General features: G+C 52.2%; 8 protein-coding genes across 8 annotated transcripts; 4 read left to right on the top strand and 4 right to left on the bottom strand.

Annotated features, from left to right (window-relative positions):
- Positions 1 to 1,473: 1,473 nt before the first annotated feature.
- On the top strand, positions 1,474 to 4,347 carry COCCADRAFT_97292 (uncharacterized protein; the record flags this gene model as incomplete). The annotated part of the gene is made up of 1 exon (XM_007714547.1): positions 1,474 to 4,347. The coding sequence occupies one exon, from the start codon at positions 1,474 to 1,476 to the stop codon at positions 4,345 to 4,347; it is 2,874 nt and encodes a 957-aa protein (XP_007712737.1).
- Positions 4,348 to 5,241: 894 nt separating this feature from the next.
- COCCADRAFT_5431 (uncharacterized protein) lies at positions 5,242 to 9,383 on the bottom strand (the record flags this gene model as incomplete). The annotated part of the gene is made up of 3 exons (XM_007714526.1): positions 5,242 to 8,599; positions 8,796 to 8,862; positions 8,999 to 9,383. 3 exons carry the CDS (start codon positions 9,381 to 9,383, stop codon positions 5,242 to 5,244), a joined length of 3,810 nt encoding a protein of 1,269 aa, XP_007712716.1.
- Positions 9,384 to 10,032: 649 nt separating this feature from the next.
- COCCADRAFT_26633 (uncharacterized protein) lies at positions 10,033 to 11,323 on the top strand (the record flags this gene model as incomplete). Its single annotated transcript, XM_007714528.1, has 3 exons — positions 10,033 to 10,072; positions 10,153 to 11,124; positions 11,184 to 11,323. The coding sequence occupies 3 exons, from the start codon at positions 10,033 to 10,035 to the stop codon at positions 11,321 to 11,323; spliced, it is 1,152 nt and encodes a 383-aa protein (XP_007712718.1).
- Positions 11,324 to 11,741: 418 nt separating this feature from the next.
- On the bottom strand, positions 11,742 to 13,432 carry COCCADRAFT_97314 (uncharacterized protein; the record flags this gene model as incomplete). The annotated part of the gene is made up of 2 exons (XM_007714546.1): positions 11,742 to 12,092; positions 12,152 to 13,432. The coding sequence occupies 2 exons, from the start codon at positions 13,430 to 13,432 to the stop codon at positions 11,742 to 11,744; spliced, it is 1,632 nt and encodes a 543-aa protein (XP_007712736.1).
- Positions 13,433 to 14,002: 570 nt separating this feature from the next.
- On the top strand, positions 14,003 to 16,698 carry COCCADRAFT_97268 (uncharacterized protein; the record flags this gene model as incomplete). The annotated part of the gene is made up of 3 exons (XM_007714545.1): positions 14,003 to 14,376; positions 14,422 to 14,753; positions 14,801 to 16,698. 3 exons carry the CDS (start codon positions 14,003 to 14,005, stop codon positions 16,696 to 16,698), a joined length of 2,604 nt encoding a protein of 867 aa, XP_007712735.1.
- A 221-nt stretch (positions 16,699 to 16,919) lies between these two features.
- Positions 16,920 to 18,558, bottom strand: COCCADRAFT_5427 (uncharacterized protein; the record flags this gene model as incomplete). Its single annotated transcript, XM_007714525.1, has 3 exons — positions 16,920 to 17,049; positions 17,145 to 18,171; positions 18,255 to 18,558. The coding sequence occupies 3 exons, from the start codon at positions 18,556 to 18,558 to the stop codon at positions 16,920 to 16,922; spliced, it is 1,461 nt and encodes a 486-aa protein (XP_007712715.1).
- Positions 18,559 to 18,743: 185 nt separating this feature from the next.
- On the top strand, positions 18,744 to 18,974 carry COCCADRAFT_97347 (uncharacterized protein; the record flags this gene model as incomplete). Its single annotated transcript, XM_007714544.1, has 1 exon — positions 18,744 to 18,974. A coding segment is annotated over one exon (231 nt), but the record flags the coding sequence as incomplete, so codon positions are not given.
- Positions 18,975 to 19,778: 804 nt separating this feature from the next.
- COCCADRAFT_97370 (uncharacterized protein) lies at positions 19,779 to 20,210 on the bottom strand (the record flags this gene model as incomplete). The annotated part of the gene is made up of 1 exon (XM_007714543.1): positions 19,779 to 20,210. The coding sequence occupies one exon, from the start codon at positions 20,208 to 20,210 to the stop codon at positions 19,779 to 19,781; it is 432 nt and encodes a 143-aa protein (XP_007712733.1).
- Between the last annotated feature and the right edge of the window lie 237 nt (positions 20,211 to 20,447).

Raw genomic sequence — 20,447 nt, 5'->3', positions numbered from 1 at the left:
ATGCAGGCACTCTCCACCCATCGGTCCACTGCATGGCTTGCAACATGTGACACAAACATGCGAGCGCTGACGTAGGCCCGGTGTTTGCAAAGGCCGTTGCTATCGACCTAGAATCGCGTGACTCGGAGCCGGGCGCCTCCCGCCGCCCTTTCGTGTTCACGCCTAACGCTACCGTACTCGAATACCGTTATCCACAGCTCGTGTCAACAAACACGTGCCTAGAAACGGTGCCGCTGGTGTCAATTCATGGCGCTCCCTATTCGGTGTCTAGACCGTGGCTTGCATTTGATCCACAATGCGCAATCTCCTTTTTTACCTTCCTTGTCGCTCCCTATCTCGCTTACCAGCCAGTAGCAACCACTGACGCCATGTGCACAAGACATTCCTTGGCACCTGACTGCAGCATCTGTAGATCGATGGCTGCTTGCAAATCTCAGGTAGGCGCCGTATCGTTTTCCACCTAGCCATAAGCAAATCAAGGCTTGAACTTTTCCAAGGAGGCTTGTTCGGCGTCGGCGTTACTCGGATGCTCAAATACGGACGTTGACCAATGCAACAAACATGCACCTCAATTGAGTTCATCGTGTTCGGAACACTGTTTATAGTATTCATACAAAGCAAGGACGTATCTGACCAAGTGCCAAGTTGACGCGTATATAAACTCGCCGTGGCAATAAATACGTAAGCATGAGTAACCACTTACTTACTTAGTCCCAACCATACGGTAAGATGCTATAAACCCTCTCGGCCCTGTTACCAACATCGAGTCCATGGCCGTGGGCCCGGCCTGTTGCATCAGTGCGTAGTATGCCCTACGTAATTCTGCACGTGCAAAATACGTCAACCTGGGATTTTGACAGGCATTCAAACGTCGGTCGGACTTGCGCGTCTATTTTCATCGGGGGGCTGTGTCTATCCAAAGACCGAGCTTTTGGATGGTCACGTGCGCGAGCCGGCTGTGCAATGGACATGCTCCGCTGCAACATGTGTGGAAAGAGACTTTGGTCTTACAATCCCACTCCCGAGTAGTAAACGTCGAACCACCACGTGGCTGTAGCCTGTAAAGAAAACTACATACCACATTCTACAAATTGGTCTACGAGCAATGATTTTGCTACATTGCAGAATGGTGTAGACAAGACCAAGGTAAAATCTCGTATTGCGACAAAAAGAAGTAGGATGAAACTAGCTTCTGTCATGACATATTCCAGAATGCGATACTTTCAAGCCAATTCTCGCGAGGGTATTGTAAGTACATGGTGCAGTGTGGTGTATGGGAAAGCGAATGGGAATCTCGAGTAGCTAGTAGCGCGGAGACAACACGTGCTTAACGCCGACCACCGATGAGGTCAAACAAACAAACAAGCATCGCGACAACGACGACGCGCCCGTAACATAGCACAGCATATTCTACCGCCCACAGCTCTTCCGCACACATCTATCCCGTATGAATTAACCGATATAACTATTGCCATGTCAACAGACGACGCCCTGCCATGGACAACTTCGCGATGCAATCGTCTACTGCGGCCGCTTTCATCCAAACTCGCAAAACTGCGCAAAGAACTCGAACGACCGCGTCCTACGAATACAGAGTCGCGCAATGTTTCCTCGGCATTTGCCACTAAAGGCTCTCCCCAAAAGACAACAAACTTTACACGGCCAGCCCACAAACCACGGGGTTTTGAGAAGGCGAGAGATCCAGATTGGAGGCCAGGCGTGAAGTCGGGAGCGGCTAAGAAGACTACATATGGCGCCCGGGGAAGAGGGAGACCAGCACCGCGGAGAGGCAGCCCAGATACCACTAGCAATGTCTCCCGGCCGGGCGAGATTGCCTTTACGCCTTTGATTTCGAGAATGGGCGGGCAATTGAATAGCAGTCCGCAGATGCCCATATCACCACTGCGAAAAATCCCAAAGAACCGAGGCCCCCTTTTGGTCAATCTAGCACTACCTGCAGCAGATGTGCCTAGGGATGTACACAAACTCGTCCAAGGCACTTTGGAGGCATACGCGAACCTACTCCAAGCCACCTCAACAGGCAATGAACCGACACGGAAAGGCACAAGATCACTTATGGGCGCTTGTTTGAGAAAACTACCGGCCTATATCGAACTCGAAGAACATTTCGCAAGGCTAGACAGGCTCGAGGAAGAGGCAGAAGAAGAAGGTCGGGACATTGCCAACGAAATATACGAGCAGCTCGAGACACACTTTGAACAAGCCCCTGGACTTGGCTGGCGCCACTTTCGACAGATCGTCCGAACACATGCCACAACGCTGATATGTGATGCCATTGCCGACGAAATATTGAGCCTCAAGGATGCATTGATGCTCGTTACGCACTGCTTAAACGCCTATGCGTGGGAAGAGGCAGAACAACTGCTACTGGCTTATGCGCCGCTTCTAGAGTCCATCACTATGCCCATCAACACGCGGGCCGACTTATTTGACGTGCAGCGGTCGCCTTTTTTACATGCAGTCAAGGCTTTTGTCCACCGCACTGGACGTCATCGTCTGCTCTACGATATTTTGGAGCACATGGTTGCTCTTGAGCTGCTGCCGCTCGAATGGCTGGCAACCGATAGCATGCGCCCTGTCTGGGATCGACTTGTACGAAGCATTTCTGAGAATGATGCTCGCACTCTACCAAGTGTTTGTCGATTCTTCGAGACAGTTTCCTTCGCAAGCATGGGCCTGCCTGATTATCGGCTGCTAGAAGATGAGTTCACTGGGTCTGTTTCCAGGCGCTTTGTACCATCGTCACGATTAGAACTCCGGCAGGCGCTTGACACTACGTTTTCTAGTCTCCTCACCGTGCTGTGCAGTATAACTTTGGTCAACAACTCCCGTAACGATGACATGGGCCAGATGACTGCAAAGCGGGTTACCCGAGTTTTGGATGCGGTCGTGGTTGCTATTGCTACTCGACAGGATATCAAGGATGAGCTCGACCTTCTTGGTGCGGATGCAAACGATGTCCAGGTCATGGCTCAACGTGGCATTTGGATAGCATTTGCATCATGCCTCCTGCATCTTGAAAGCTGCTTGAGCGATCCAACCGTGGTATCCCTTGACACTGCTGGCTCTGTTGGTATTATCAATTGGATAGCCTCACAATATTCCTCAAAAGACATCAATCTCGCATCGATATTTGGCCCTCTACCATCCTTGGTCTCATCGACTGCACGTGGCACTGGTCGCATCTGGCAGGACGATGGATTCGATCAACTACAACGCTTCGTTACGGCACTGATGTCGCTATCTGGTTGTCGATTACCGCACAAGCTGTGGACACTGAAGAGAATTGCATTAGAGTCCGCACTGGAATTTGCTCACGGCACAGGCGATGCTGAGCACATGGCATTCGCACGTGAGGTCGAGAAGAAGATGCAAACACAGGGTCGCCTAATTATTATGCAATCACCAGCAAAGAACGATTCTCCGGCGACAGGTGGTGGCTTTAGGTGGGAAGAAGGCATTGGTGAATGGGTCACCTGCACGCCGTTTGTAAAACAGAATCCCAAGCGTCAGATTGGCAAACCCGTCCGGGCCCTTGAACTGCTTCCGACGCCGGTGCAATCAGAAGAAGAGAAGGATGATGTTTCTGAAGTCGAAAACGAACTCCCTAGTAGTGTACCCGCCACTCCGGAGTGGGAAGCCACTACATTCGACTGTGCAGACGAGGATGATGCAGGGCCGCAATCGTCACCAATCAAGAAAAGACAGCCCACTTCCACATCATCATTGGGAAAACGTACTCGAGCGCCATCACCAAAGGTCGTCATACCGGTGAAGCGAACGCACATGACGCCTCCAGACACACCACCTGTCAGATTCTACGCCGATCTACCTGAAGAAAAAGAAATCAGTTCAAGGCGCTCCTGTCGCTTCCGAAAACAAGGCAACACACAATCCTCACGGACCCGACCTAAGCGCTCAAGAAAATCCCTCGAAAGCGGTTTACGCGATGTAAAAATACCAACATACACCGAACCAGCCCTCGATCTCGACCTCGACCTCTCAAGTAGCGCAAGCGATACAGACGCATCGAGCACATCTCAGCAAGATTCGGAGACCGAGGCAGAGCAATCCAATACGCGATCTTCATCGCAATCCCGCCGTCGCTCAACGCGCCATATAGAGACAAATTCCTCACCCGGCCGCGACGAACTCGGTAAAACACCAGCCCGACCTCGATCCCGCTCATCACTTCAAACCAAGAATCGAGAGAAAACACTACCCCCGGCTAGCAGATCCAACTCCCGGCGTAGAGTCAGTAGTACACGAGCCGTGATGAAGAATGCCCACCACGACGATAGCGAAGACGAATTGAGCTTTTACTAGGTGTGCAAGTCTCACTCCGCAATGTCCTCGTCGATGTTATTGCGATCGGATAGTATTTGATGGCGATAAATACCTCCTGACTGTGCCATCTTTTTTTGTTGTTTCAGTTTAGCGAGTTGCATTCTTTGCGCTTTTGCATATTGTAGATACCCCCTCTTCTTCCTCTTCTTCTTTTCCTCATTACCATAGCGAATAAACGATGTGTAGCAAGTTCGAATCCATAGCCTAGCATTTTAAGCATCCATTCTCTCTTGTATTTGCAAATACAATGTATACGAGGTAGACGCGGATAGAATGAAACAATCATTATATTAATCCGCCTGCCCCTTTACAAGGACACACACACACATGGGCAAATACGATACACACTTTGTAGCAAAGCGCTCAGCATTATACTAAGTTGAATTTCTCTCAAATAAAAAAAGAGAGATACAAAGACAGAGGTGAGAGATGTGGATAGGGAAAAAAATCCTTATATCCCCTCCTTCCTTCCCTTCTTTCAAAAAACGCCAGAAAGATGCAACAATGTTAGCGAATAAAGTATATAGGCGTTAGGAGTTCTTTTCTCAATAACTTCTTATTCCTTGAACGCTTCTTTCAGGGATGATTGGGATATGACAGTGATATGATATGATGATGATGATGATGATGATGATGATGATAAATGAGAACCAGAAAAAAACCCCCGACTAAAACCCAGTCAACCGATCCAGGTCGAACATTTGGGGGGTAAACAATATATAGTATATGTGTGTCAGAGTGGGAGGAGAGACCTATGATATGCAAATCCCGACGGAACCGTTAAAAACCCCCACCCCACCCCTTCTTCTCTCCCTTGTTCTAACACTCCCCAACCGCATATTCTTCTTCTTTCTTCTGCTGCTAAAACTGCCATTACTCCTCCATCCTATCCGCATCCTTAGTCGAGTCCTTTGTAGATTCTTTAAGGAACTGCGCGCGGAAATCCGCATTACTTTTTGGCTCGCCGTTGCTCGGGAGCGCACTCTTAGGTATCATGGGGCGGGCGAGGCCTGGTTTTCCTCGCCCACGGCCGGCACCGCGGGGAGCAGTGGGGCGAGAGACGCGGTTGGGCTGGACAAAGCTGTTGCTTGCTTTCCACTCTCCCTTTTGTTTGTTTAGGTCTTGGACTGTGCCGATGCGGAGTTTTCTTCCTTCAAAGTCCTTGCCTTCTAGCGCGAATTGCGCTTTGCCTGCACCCTCTACGGTTGTGAATTCGACAATGGCGCCGCCGTGGTGGGGCTCCAGTTTGATCTTTTTGAAGCCGTACTGTTCGACAAGTGGCTTGATGCGCACGTCGGGGACAGTGTCTGGCAGGTTGAGGATGGCGATAGACCGGTCCATGAACGATGCTGGCTTAAGAGCGGCATCTGCAGGTCCATTGCCCTGCCCGGAAGCTGTCTCATGGACAGATGGGGCTTCTGGGTTCTCGAGTGTTGATTGTATCTTTGGCTTCGTTGCAGGTCGGTCACTGGCAATCTCAACATTGAGTTTGAGACCATGGAACTCTTTCTCATGCATCTCTGCAACCGCAGCGTCCGCACTCTCTTTCGTCTCGTAGACAATGTAACAGAAGCCGCGATTGTTCCCAGTCTTCTTGATAATGGGACATTTGGTTCTTTCGATCTTGCCAAATTTGGCGAAAGCGTCTCGGATCTCACGCTCCGTAATCTTGAAGTTGAGATGCCAGACGTATACCTCACGGCCCTCAGATGTCGCGCCGTCGCGTTTCTTTTTGGCATTTGGATCCGATATCTTCGAGACAAGCTTCAGCCCCTCGACGTCAGTACCGTCTAGCTGTGTCGCTGCAATTGCTTCTTCGGCCGAGGCGAATTGCACATAGCAAAATCGGCGATGTGCATCATATTTCAGGGAAGGGAATCGAATGCCCACAATCTCGCCAAATGGATTGTACAGATTTCTCAACCATGCTTCATCGGCATGCGCGGGATAGTTTGTGACATAGAGTGTCGTGCTTTGGCCTCGCTCGATCGAAATCTCGTGACCATCAAAGCCCTTTGCTTCTTTGCTCAATGCGTAATCAGCTTCCTCAGGCGTCTCAAACTCTACGACTGCAGTCAAGCTATCCTTCTCTTCTTTCAGCACCAGATTGCGCACAGTACCAGCGTCCGTAAAGAATTGGCGTATCCGAGTTTGCGATGTGTTAGGAGGTAGCTTCTTGACAATGATTGAAGTATGCTCGCGATCTCGTTTAGGTCCGGCGGAGCGAGCCTCTGAAGGGGCTTCGCTAGCCACTCTGGCCTGGCCGTTGACCACAGCACCGGCAGCCTCCTCAGTCTCTCCATGTTTGCTCTTCTTCGGAACTGCTTCCTCATCTCCACCTTCCCTCTTACGCTTGCTTGAAGCATCTGCCGCGTGACTCTCTGGCGTCTCTTGCAACACCGCTGTCTGGGCGGCTAGTGCACGTTCTTTCTCCCTACGAACTGAGATGATGCGCTCTGCTCTCCGTCGCTCCATCGCAGCGCTTCGAACCTTGATAGCTGTCTCGTGTTGCTCGCAATGATTGACATACATCTCAAGGAGTGGTTCCGGGTGGTCAATGGTCTGTAGACGCTTCATACCGCGTTCCAATACTGCAGTGGCAAGAGAAGGTGGCAGAAGCTGGTGCCCTGCATTCTCCTTGTTCCGGGTTGAGTGTGGTGCCCAGAGAAGCATCTCAAAGATGTAGTAGCGATACCAGAAATCGTACGAGTCTTCTTGGTGTTTTGCAACAGACTCTTGTATTTGTCGAGCTTGATCAATATCACCACGCTGGAGCCAGAATTTTATGTGGGTTCGTTCGAGACGGTATTTGGGGTCGGTCCACTCTCTGCCATGCTTCTTCATGCCAACTTCGCGGACAAATTCCAGTGCAGATCGTATGCCGACTTCTGCAACGTCGACATCATCCTCTGTTGCTCGGGGGTCATCAAATGCTCTCCGGCGCAAATAGCCACACCAAGCAAGTTGTACCTTGATAAGTTCATCCAAGTCAGTATGCTCCAGAAGGCCCGATCCGGTTGCTGTGTGCTTGACGAGTTCGAGGTCTTCGAATGGCTTGTTTTCTGCTTCAAGTGTAAGTAACCGATGTGACCACAGTGCTCCAGACCAAGGGCAGTGACGCGTCGCGCGTTCCAAGACATTCAGCAGGTCTACAGAACGGTTGTCTTGCCAGACAAGAAACTCGACATGGTCCTCCCATATTGATGGGTCAACAGGGAAACGGAGCGTGGCTCGCTCATAAAGCGCATTGACGAGGTGGAAGCTGTAGACGCCCATAGTGCGCTTCTCCCACTTCAGATACCTCGTCATGGCGGTGTACTCGGCGGCTTGGTCGCCTGCTTGGATGGCTTGCAACAGCTTGAATTCGTATTCTTCGCGATTGGCGTACTGTTGTTTGATGTGGGTGTTCTTCTGCACTGCATCATCCATAACTTGCTCGTAATGACTCTGGTTGTACCTAGAGTTGAACGAGGAATATCTCGACAGTGTGTTTGCCCATGTAGCATGAGGTTGACCCAGACGCTCATTGTAAATGGCGGCTACTCTCTTCGCCTTTTCTTGGCTGAAGCCGCCTCTTTCAAGATCTTCTTCCAGCACCTGCAAGTAGCGATCCCACACAAGGTTGCTTTCTTGAAGATTGTACTTGACTCTCTCGGCACCCTGCTGCAACACATCCAACAAGAGCTGAGGTTGAAAAAGCTCGCGACCGATAAGACGTTCTTCTTCCGGCCATTCCTCTGGTGGTACTTGGTCCCACGAGCAAGCGACTAAGTAGCTCACATACTCCCCGTACGCCGCCCAGAGTTTGGCACTGTAAGGCTCTTCCTGGGTTGCCTGCTTATGCAACTCTAGCACACCCATGCGCTCTTCAACATCTCTTGCCAGTGTTTTTTCATCATTGAGTCGGTAGTGCCAGAGCAGCTCGCCCAATGGGTACTTGTCAGACATGGTCTTGTAAGCATCGCGGAGTGTCTGGACAAGTTCGTATGCGTTGGGGTCGGCGTCGAACGAAGCGAGGTGGTTCTGCAGGCCTTGGTGCAGTGTGGTGACAAGCGAGACATGGCTGTAATAATCGAATGGATTCTCGAGCAGTGTTTTGTCGAGTTGGTTAAGCCAATCGATGAGCTGCGGCTCGAGAGATCTCGTAATGAAATTGCGCGGTCGCGGCGAGGGTTCGGACATGATGCTGGCTACCGACTCGCCGGAGAGGTTTTGTCCCAAGTGTTGGAGTCTGCAACACAGTCAGCATCTGGGGTGAGAAGTCGCAAACAAACCGAGTAACCATGACAGGCAGCCACGGCCCGTGACCGCGGCCAAACGCGTTGCCCATACTTAATAACCCGCTGGACCTATAATAGCCCCACAAACACGTGCAATTGGTACCGGGCGGTGACATGGTTCACGAGCACTGATATATATACACTTACGTGACTGGTCGTTGATGAACTGTAGAGTTCTGTCGCGCAGCTTGTTGCTGCTGCATACTGGCGAGATCTGCTGAGTTGTCAGCAGCCACTTTTGAAGTTGTACGAATGCACCTTCTCCTTGACGCATAACCCAAGCCTCACTTCAACTCGACCACGGCTTTGCGATGCCGTACGTTATAGCCAAAAGGAAAGCGGGCACCTACCTGCTAGTGTATCCATACCAGGTGTCGACGCCTGCCGGTACATGGGATTCGGGGGTGTCATGCGCGCGTCACGAGGCGACGAGACTTGCTGGGGCGTGCCCATGGCGCTGTGTATCGATCTTGCGCCATTGGCGATCTGGGTGTAGCCCGGCGATGGGCCTCGCGACTGGAGGGTTTGGTGCGGTTGGGGTTGGGACTGAGGCTGGGGCGACGACGATGATATGACCTGCTGGCTAAGGCCAGAGGGAGTCCGCGATGGTATCTGGCGCCTCATGCGCTTACTCGGCGATGGTAGCAGTGATGGCGACGCGGCGGCAGGCGCGGGCTGTGGTGTGGGAGTGCCCGCAGGCGAGTCCAACGGCGACAACAACGAGTTGATATCCATGGTGAAGGGCGTCGGCGGCTTGGTCGGCGTCAGGCGCGCTGGGTGTCTATGGATCCAGTGTTTCGGTTTCTACCGTCGCGAAGTACAGGGACTACCAGGCATCGAATCCCTCGTAACGGACGGCATGGGAGGGGCGCAGACGGGCGGCGCAGGAAGCAGGGTCGGATACGCGGGCGATGGGACAGTGAGGGCGATGGGAGGGAAGAGGGTCCTGCCAACGGCGTGGGTGAGAAGGCCTACAGTCTGATGGACCAGAAGAAAAGGTGCTTAGGTGCATCAGACGAGCTTGGGCCCGCAACTAATCAAGTAGTGATGCAGCAGCCATTCGGAGCAGCCAGACGTCAACTGGCGATGGCGGAGGCTGCGCATATGGCGGCGGGTGTGTTGCGCGTCACCAGGCTCGCGTCTACACGGCAGCTTGTTCGTAAATGACAATGGCCTTCCTGCAAGGGGGCGGGACGACTCGATAGCTGCACACATTGCTTCTGAGGGCTTGATCGCCTTGCGTCTGGCTCATGGCGATCATCTGCCGAGACTCTCCACCCCCTGCAAGCGCGGAGCCTTTGGCCGCAACCACAGAATTTCCCGTCAACCTCAGTCTCCGCCCTCCGCACCCGCCGCACCTTCAACGGCCACAGGCCTTCACATCATGAGCGCTCGAGTCCCGCCGCGGCGGCTGGCACAGTCAGGTATGCCATTGCACCGCTTCCTTAGCCCTTTCCTGGCGTGCCAATGTCACCACCATGGGGGGTAAACTGACAACGACTAGCCCTCGCCGCACTGCGCCCTCGGACCCATTGGGTCTCCTCCACATCGCTCCCATGCATTTCCCGCCGCAATGCGTCTTCTGGAGGGAGCGGGAACGACGAGGACCTCACCAACCCCATCTTGGACCAGTACCTGCGGAAGAAAGAGCTTGAATCCGGCGCAGTAGACGGCGGCCGATCAGTGCGCCCTACCCCCCGCTTTGGAGGCCTTTCAAACCACCCATCGTCCCTCTTCCTCCCCGAGCGCGAGATTCCAGGATGGCGAGACGACCTCAGTGCTGCTGAGAAAGAAAAGCTTCAGGCACGGTACAGGCGGCGGCAGGAGCAGGCCAAGCAGCAAGAAGAGCGGGAACTCATGAACATGAACATCGACCCAGACCAAACCGCTCGCAAGCGTCTCGAACGCAAACTCGTCATCTCAGGTGTCAAGCGCCACGGTCGCATGACAAAGTCGCAAAAGCTGCTCCGCACCGAACGCCAATCGCTCTACAAGTCGCACAACCTGCCCACCTCGACGAAAAAGCTGCAAAAAGTAGTTAACCAAATTGCCGGCAAGACCGTCTCAGAAGCCCTCGTGCAGCTCCGCTTTTCAAAAAAGAGAATCGCTCGCGACGTAATAAAGGGTCTCGAAATTGCCCAAAATAGAGCCATTGTGGGCCACGGCATGGGCCTAGCGGGTGAGGCAGCCGCCGTCTCGCGCTGGAATAAGCAACGAGAAGCCACGGATGCGGGGAAGCCGAAGGACACCTGGGACTACAAGACCTCCAGCGACGATTCTGGCATCGAAGTCACAAAACCCAAAGTCCCGTTTTTCAAGGACACTACAATTGAGCTGAAGGACGGACGCAAAAAGGTCGTCCGGGATCCCAGTGAAATTTACATTGATCAGGCGTGGGTAGGACCCGGCGAGAGCTGGAAGAGCCCAGAGTTCAGGGCTAGAGGTGCTATTAATATGCTCAAGCACCGTACAACAAGTATGTTCTGATATTCACCAACAATGTCCGTGGACAAGATGCTAACCACACCACACCAGGCTTCTCCGTCCTCCTCAAGGAAGAAAAAACTCGCATGCGCATCTCAGACGAAATCAAGAAGAAGCGCGAAAACCGCAAAGTCTGGGTCGCTCTGCCCGATCGACCAATTACTTCTCAGCGCCAGTTTTGCCTGTGGTAGATTTTTTTTCCATCGATACTTTTCCCATGTATACAAATCTAGTCGGGGAGTAATACCTCGGCTTGTAACAATAAACCACTCGAACTTGACTGTAACACACTCTCACGAGCATGATTGGAATGACAAGGGAAGACGTATAAAGCATGTTTCTTCAAGTCCCATAAAACAAAAATACGCATGCACAATCCGAATCCAAAAGTCCCTGCATCTCCATTTTTCACGTCCCTGCATTCATCTGTCCAATCCATACATGCGTACATATCAACCCAGATCCAACCTTGTTACACATTTTTTTTTGTCATCCACATGAACAAGAGAAAGAAGCCGGCATTGCAGAACAACAGAAACCCCTTACAGTCGAAAAAAAGAACGAACGCCATCGCTATGCAAATCCAAACAGGCATCGATACGCTCCTCCTCAAGCTTCCGCCTCCACCCCACCCACACTACTAACAAGCATATCCAACATGCCCCTAACCTTCCATGCATCCTGACTCGCCTCCACTGTAACCTTAACACGCTGCATAAGCGCGAGAACAAGATCATCCACCTCCTCGCTCCTGCCCAGCTGATCGGCATAGAGGTCGAGGACGACGAGTGCGACATCGGTGGTGAGGCGCGTGATACGGTAGTCTGAGATATTCTTGATGCACCAGCGGAGGATGGGCTGGAGGGACTGTGAGTCGCGGTTGCTGAGGGCGATGCGGAGAGCGGAGCGGTGGCGCAGGGCGGTCAGGAGGGTTATCGAGGCCATGCGGGCGTTGCCTTGCTGTGTGATGTATTAGTAACAATGATGAAAAAGGGGGGAAGGGAGAGTGGGGAGTTTACCTTTGATTCAAGAGCCATATCTAGAGCTTGTGCGTACATTCCCTTTCGCAGGGCATGCGCCCATGGCTGGCCGTTTGTGATTTTGCCGCGGGCATTGCCTTCGATGACGATATCGGCGCTTTCGCCGGTAAAGTCTTTGCCTCTGATGCGTTTTTCCCAACCTTTTCCGCGCTTTCGCTTTTTGCTGCGGTCATACTCTTCGATTTTGCCTTCCATGAGGGCTTGCATCTCCTTTTCTCTTTCGCGCGCTTGGACCTTTTGCTCGCCGGAAAGATGGGTCTTGATTGACAGGAGACCAGATTGCATGCCCACGGCGATATGGCGATCTTCCTTTTGGCTGGGGATGACATTGAGCGAGAGGATGGGTGAGGGGTACTTTAGTCCACCCACGACGTTCCAGCCAGTGGTTTCGAAAACCTTGACGTGCCCGTCGAGCGCACCAGAGAGCAGACGCTCTCCATTGTTTGCCAAAGAGAGTGCCGTGACAGTCTTCTGGTGATTGCGCAGCATGTGGATGGGCTTTGCCGCTACAATGTCCAGGACGCTGATCGTGTTGTCAGACGCCGCGAGAACGGCGGTGCCAGAAGGCATGGGGAGAACAGTCTCAATAGGCGCTGCGTGCTTGAAAACCATGACTGCTTTTCCGCCTACTCGCGAATCCCACAATCTAACTGTCTGGTCGTAACTTCCAGAGACGAGCAGTCCACTTTGCGCGGGCATAAAAGTTCCGCTACGCACATAGTCCTGATGGCCATCAAACTTCATCGTGCTCTTCTCGCTTGGCAGATCCCACAAGCGTACTGTGCGATCGTCGGAACAACTCATCAGCCCAGTCAAATCTTGTGGATTCCACTGTGTAACCCAAACAGGCTGCTTGTGCTCCTTCCATGTCTTCAGAATCGCCCTGCTCTTGACATCAAACGCCTGAATGACACCACTGTCTCCTCCCGCCACCAGGATCCTGCCATCACGGCGAATGTTTCCCGAGTGCGCAATGTCGTCGACGCCGAAGCGCGAGATGGTCTTGACGACTTTTCGGGTCTTGGAGGAGAAAATTTGAACGCGCGATCCAGTCGTCACTGCAAACAGATCCTGGGTTGCCGAAAGCGCATTTGCGGGCTGGGGCGGCGGTATTGAAATGTGTGTTACGGGCGAGGAATGCTGCGAAGGGTCGAGTCTGAGCTCCGAAGCGAAGGAGTTCCAGTATTTTTGCTCCGACGTGAGGGTAGTAGGGCCCTTTGGCAACTTCAGGGGCTGCAGCAGTTGGACTTCGGCGGCCATTGTGTGGATGGAATGCGATCACAGCGCGTGAGGTTGCTCGTGTCGCGAGCTTTTCGAGTGGGACGAACTTTTCGGTGGAGCAACGATTGGCGCTAACGCCATCGAGTAGTGGCGCCTTCCCGGCCGGGATGCGGGCACATGCCAAGATACATGCGTGTTAGTTCGGCGGGCGCATATTGCAACAGGGCCCTGGAGCATCACCTCCACCCACGGTCTCGTCTACCCTTTGTCCATGTAGCACCGTTGCCCATACTTCCGCTGTCATAAATATCGCGCCCACATGCCACCGACTGTCGCCCAAGGGTGCGTTTGACTAGCGCTGGTTGCCTGGAGGATCCGCGCGCACCCAGTTCATCATTCCACTCCGTCGCCAGCCACAGCCACAACCACATAACCTTCATCTGGCTCCCGTTCCGTCATAATCACTTTCTGCCATGCGACTCTCACCTTTTAATTGCTGCTCTATTCGCTCGCACCTTGCTGGCGCCCGAATGTCTGATTGCCTATCACCTGGATAAGCCGCCGGTGCCCACTTGGACCATCGTCTCCAGCCAGCCTCAACGCGTCAAGATGAGTGGCAACGCGCTGGACAAGATGGACGAGTTTTTCGACTTTGCTGCGCTTGAACACGATTCCGCGCTCCATGCAGCCAAGCCATCTCACCAAGATCAGAATCTGCCCTTTCAACCTGCCGCCAATGTCACGACTATGGACTGGGCTACGGTCCCAATAGCCGCGACCCGTTCCGTGGATGCCACGCAACGTTGGGATGACCCCATGGATGTTGCTCCCCAAGACCCTTCGATTAGTCAAGCTGGTCAGCAGTGGCCATTGTTTTCAGTTCCTGAATGGTCACCACCTGTGAATGTGAACCCCACATTAGACTCTACGCTCACTGGAGACTCAGTCCATGGTGAAAATCCAGGTCCCGCCTTCGCATCCTTGTCATCAATTGATGCTCCAGACCTCCATCGTGTCAATGATGATAGCCTACCTAGTACATCCCAGCCCGAATCTGCATCCTGGGACAGCCGGTCTGCAATCCAGGCTAATCCTCCTCCTGAAGTGGCAGTATTGCCTACCAGTCCAACTACATCAATCCAGCAAACCCCCAATGCCAACCGGAAGCCTGCATCAGCGAAACGCAAAGGCACTCAAAGCCGCATTCCTATCGAGGCAAAACAGATCCTCGAGGATGAGTTCGCTACCAATGCATATCCCTGCTCATGGGAAATGGATATCATTGCTCACCAGGCCAATCTTGACGTCAAAAAAGTTCGCAATTGGTTCAACAATACCCGGGCAAGAAAGAAATGTGAAGGTGCGTAGTATTGATATATGTTACATCAAACATGCTTATTCAGATAGATCCACAACCTGCTGCGCAGAATGGCAGGCCTAGTGAGCATTCATTCAACCCAAGACTTTCAAGAGATAGTCTGGAAAGCTTGGATAGGCAAGCAGACAGTGCGCTGTCACCACCACAGCCACCGTTGGCCATGTACCTTGCTCAGTCCTATCAAGAAGAAGGATTGGCGCTATCCGCAGTAGAATCGGCAATCTATGAGCACTCGGTCAATGGAAGCTGCCAAGACGACACATGGTCGGGATCGAAACAAGGCCGTAGAGGTTCTGTTATCACCTCAATTGCCTCCTCCGAAGGCACTGCACCGACCATTTATACAGTATCATCTAGTGGCAGTCGCAGTAATATCTCATCTTTCGGTCGAGACCGGAGGCGCGGCCGACGCCGCATGGCATGGAAAGAGTCGCCTCGCCAAGCTATCAACGGCGTCAACAGTGCGGGCGAGCCACAGAAAGATCTACCCTTTTTCTGCACCTTTTGTCCTCGAGCGTTCAAGACAAAATACGAGTGGGTCCGCCATGAAGACTCCGTACATGCACTTCGCACGACCTGGATATGCTGTGACACAAAGCCAGCCGCAGTTCTTGAAGTGTGCCCTTTTTGTGGTCAAGTCTGTCCGGACGATGCACACCTGGCTGGGCACAGGTACCAGCAATGCCGCAGCAAGCCCGAATCACAACGGACCTTTTATCGCCGCGATCACTTCATCCAGCATCTGCATCATGTACACTTTGGAAATAGCAAACATCCATCAGTACGGGTCGGCTGCCAGGCGCGACTACTAGCCGCTGAGGGCCACAACTTTGGCTGCAAAGACCTTACAATGAAGTGGCGTCGCTTCGGTGCTCCTATGAAGATTGATGACCCTATGCTCCACTGTGGGTTCTGCGGCAAGAAGTCAAAAGACTGGTCTGAGAGATGCGAGCATGTTGCCGAGCATCTCATTGCGCGTGAAGTAGATCGTGGTGTCTGGTGGACTGAACGCAAGGAGAACCACTTGGAGAATCTTTACTCGGCATCACCCTATGAGTCATTCCGTTGCCGGTACTGTCAAAAGGTGTTTACGGACGCCAAGGAAATGATTGAGCACTCGCATTGCCGCGTCTGGAGCTGTCGATTTTTACGAAGTTTTGATGACGTCGCTGCCGACACCCCAAGCCCTCCTCTAGGAACAGAATTCCCCTCAGCAAAGGGCCACCACTGTCATTTATGCGGCGCAGGATATCGAACCTTCCACATGGAGCACGCACAGCACCAACATCGCTACCGCTCATGCAACCAAGAGTTCTACACATCTGAGGAATCCTTTCTCCAGCATCTCCACAACTTCCATGGCGCATCTCAGCCCGCGCTCCTCCGCGGCAACGGCGTCATCGAACAGAGCTTCATGCGCAACAAAGGCGGCTCCTTCGAGCCTGTCGAGTTCAACGAGAGCTGGCAGCCCTGCGTCATGGATCTCGACGTCGCATCCGTCAGCCCCTTCGTGGCAGATAACACGCGCTCGCCCCCACCGAAGAAAACACAAACACAATCCAAAAAGGCGTTGTCTGTATCTAAGAAACCCCGTGAAGCAGTGCAGGCCACGCAAAAGACACACAGACAGCGCGCAGCCAGTGCTGCATCAAAAGCCGAGAGCAATGGACCTCGTTTCTTTAGGCTAGATACCCACGTCCCGTTTCTTTGTTCGCGCATTTTTTATTCGAGACAGGCTAGGGCGTCGAGTTTGACGAAAGATAGTAAAACGTCGTTGGAGGAAATATCCAGGCCGCACATCGCGACGTTGGTGATGAGCGCGGCGCTGGTTGGTATGGCGCCTGCGCGTTTGCCCATTCGTCCCGAGCGGGATATAGCGAGTGGAATGGTGGAATTGCGTCTTGATGGCGAGGTTAAAATGGAGTAGGGAAACATGTATTTGTATATTATTCGTTGGGATTGGTACATGGGGGGTGTTTTTTTGCATAGTAGGGAAATTTAAAAAAAGGGGAATTATTGGCGAGATGGGTGTCGTTATTCATTCAGGTGTTATTAATGATATTCTTTCTCACCATATCATTCCGAACATCTCTATCACTGATATGCCAGCTCAGCTATACTTCCTCCCTCTTTTCCCTTCTTCTTCCCCTACAAACTCTCAAGAACCCGTACATCGCTCATAGAATCAAAGGGTATCACACTCGTCTTTGTATCACTCCTCAGCGCCCACTGCAACGTCTTTTCCAGAATCCGGCGTCCCGTATGTTCAAGCTGTAACCTATATCAAAAAAAAAGAACATTAGCCTTCTCATTCTCTTCTTCCCCAGTCTGAGAAAAACATGTGAAATCAGTGAGATAAGGGATAAAACGTACCAATGACCCGCACCCTTAACAACAACAACCTGGCTCCCCCTGACCATAAACTCTTTCGCACCATCCAGCGCAAGTCGCTGATCAAATGCCAAATCTTTCTGTCCCAACATGAGCGTCGCAGGCGCTTTCAGCGCACCCTTGGGCGCCGTATTCGCCAGCGTACCCGCATTTGAACTTGATGAATGCATGGGATTCGAAGCGATATTGTATAGCGCCGCCGTCGTTTCCAGACTCTTCTCCCAAGGCCCGAAAAACAGGTTCTCGCGGTATATCCTAATTTTCTCAGACATGCCGCGGTCTGTGAGGCGCCGGTGCAGGGAAGGCGGGTAGGAAGTTCCCTCGGGGGTTTTGGTACGGAGTTGTTGTGAGCTGGGACCGGTGGAAGTGGCCATTGCTTCTGCGACTTCGATAGGATCCATTGGTGTGGATGTTATGGGTTTGGGGCTGTGTTTGGCGGGTTTGGGCGAGAGTTGATGGGGTTTACCCAGTGTGTGGAGGAGGCGGAGGAACCAGTAGTTTCCGAAAGTAGCGAAACCGGTGCTGAAGGGGCGGGGAAGGTGGAAGATGAAGATGTAGAAGGAGTGTTTGAATTGGCTGGCGATAGGGCGGAGAGCATTGAGTCCGTTTTTAAGGAGGCGTGTGTTGCGCGGTGAGGAGACCCAGGTGTGTAGCATTTGTTTTGCGAGCTGAATTCGGTGATGGATATTGAAGGCTTGGTGTCCGGGTATGATACCACCGGTTATGATCCAGTGATCTGCTAGGACGTGCGCTTCTGCTGCGAGACGAGCGCCGATGATGGAGCCCCAGTCGTGTGTCACAGCTACAGTTTTACTGCCTTCTTGTAGATACTGTTCTCGTATGCTGATCATGAATTCACTGATCGCTTCAAGCATGTCGTTTGCTCCGTATGTGGGAAGGGTGTCTGAGCCACCGTAGCCGGGGAGATCGACGGCAACAAGAATGGTGTCTTGTTGTAGCGAGGGGGATTGAAGCAAGTGCCGCCATATGATGTAGGAATCAGGGAAACCTGAGTGTATGTATAGTTAGCTTCTCTCCTTCTGTCTCTTTACATAAGATATTCAGAGATCTCTCTAAATACAATCCACATACCATGTACAAAAATCGCGAGATTCTTAACCTTCTGCGCCGACTGATCCCCCTCATGTACAACATAATGTATCTTCACCCCCTTGCTCGTGTCGAAAAACTTATGTTTGAACCCCGGCAGCGGCTCACGATCCAGACTCCAGAATCGCTCTTGTGCAGCAGCCAATTCGCGCTTCTCGGCAGCGCTGTCTCTTGCCCACAGCGCCCCATTCTTGAACACCGCTGCCGTATAGATTTGCGCCAGACTCGCCAGTCCAAATGTAAACTTAAACCCACTCCACGCCAGATTCCCCAGCTGCTCCGACATATTTCCCTCTGACTGCGCAAGGAATCCCGGAATCGAAGGGACGTTGTGCTCGAGAGCTCTCGTCGTCGCAAGATCAAGAAAAAAAGCGACGAAGGTGGGTAAAGTATCTATGCCAAATTGCCAGCAGCAATAGTTAAGTAGGTATATACGCTCGTCTCTCTCATTCGGCAAGTAAAAAAATATCGCTGTTAGAAAAGAACCGTAGTTGTAAAAAAAATAAGAGAGAGAGAGCAAAGGAGAAGAGAGAAGAAAGAGAAAGAGCACTCGTCCATCAAAACACACAAGAGCCCATCGCGTGCCCCTCCCCCACACTCCCCGCCTCACCCAACCAGACCAGACCAGACCAACCCAACCCCCATTTCTCACACGCAGATCAAAGTATGAAATCAGGAAAAAAACAGCAGCGATCCAGCTAATCTGAAACCGTAGATCTTCTCCCTAATAAACACTCTATTTATTCATCCTTTCTATCTCCCAACGTTCTCCTCTGTATCGTCACAAGAGTCACGAGTCACACATCCCCACTACTACCACGCATAACCAGCGCACAACCAGCGCATATCTCAGGGTCAAATGAGGCGGGAGGTGCGTTTTAGATTTCGCGTTTGGGTTGTTTAGCGTGCAAATATGGTGATTGTCTAGGTATAGCTGATAGGGGAGGTGAGCGGCGAAAGGGAATGGGGGGTTATGATGGTGGCCATAGCTTTTTGATTGGGGGGCGGCGGGTGGTTTCCCGTGTCCCGTGTTGGATTGGGGAGTAATGGATTTGTAGATCTTTGGTTTTTGCGTAGTATTTTTGTACAATTGGGGGTTAAGGTTGTGCTGTGGATAATAAGATGTTTTGCCGCAGTATTTGGGCAGATTGGGAAGGTGGCTTTGAAGGGTTGCGCGAGGGGGTGAGTGGCACGTGATATTGCGCTGTAGGGAGGGTGTTTTCTCGCTGATGGTAGGGCAGAGCGTATGTGTGGTATGAATGAATACAATGTTGGCAATTTCAGCGTAATGGCTACAGCAAAGCTGTATGTATTTATGTGAAACAAACCTAAAACGTATGTACATACGCATTTAGAGTTACAGTCTGGCTGTGGCAGCCAACCACAATACGCCTTCTTTCCCTCATCGTGACATCGCAATGTCGGGTATCATAAACTCTCATCCTCCAGTCTTTCCCTGAAATCTCACAACCAAGCAAATGCATCTCTCCCCTCTTATTCCCCATCTCATTGCTTCTTCCCCTTGACCCTCTCCATAACCCTCAACTCAGCACTCCGTTGCAACCTTAGATCCTCCAATTCCCTCTCCACCGCCTTATTCTTCTCCACAACCTCCTTCCTCTTCCCCATGCGCTCCTTGACCTCTTCCATCTTACTCCTCACCACATCTTCCACTACCCTCTCCAACTGCCCCGCATCCTCGATACCGTGCTCTCGTATGAATCGATCTGCAAACTCCTGGATCGTATGCGGCGAGGGTCCCGGTCCACCGGTGTAATATCCGTTCTTGTGGGTGAGATATAGACCGGGTACTGCGGAGTTGTGGGTGCGGAGATGCGAGGAGAGCGGTATGGGTAGTTGTGATGCGGAGATTGTAGGGATGTCTTGGGAGGGCTTCCGTGGTGAGGGAGCGGATGGCGGATTTAGAATGAGGTCCATGAGGCTATTTTCAAAGGCTTCGTCGTAGCGCACGGTTGAAGGAGAGAAGTCGACCATTGGTGAAGTGAGTTCGGGTTCGTCGCGTGGTGTGAGCGGCGCGTTGCTCATTATTGTGTCTTCGTTACTCATGATGTATGCACTTTCTGGTTCGCAGTGGGTTCGCGACACGTGAATTCTGGTGGGATATGTTATGCGACTCGTCGGGTATGGTGGAAGTGGAGTGAATGATGATGAGCG

This window comes from Bipolaris zeicola (genome assembly GCF_000523435.1).
Source record: "Bipolaris zeicola 26-R-13 unplaced genomic scaffold scaffold_83, whole genome shotgun sequence".
In the NCBI taxonomy this organism is placed as follows: Eukaryota; Fungi; Ascomycota; class Dothideomycetes; order Pleosporales; family Pleosporaceae; genus Bipolaris; species Bipolaris zeicola.
Note: the sequence above shows the minus strand (reverse complement) of the source record. Positions and strands in the feature narration are given on the sequence as shown.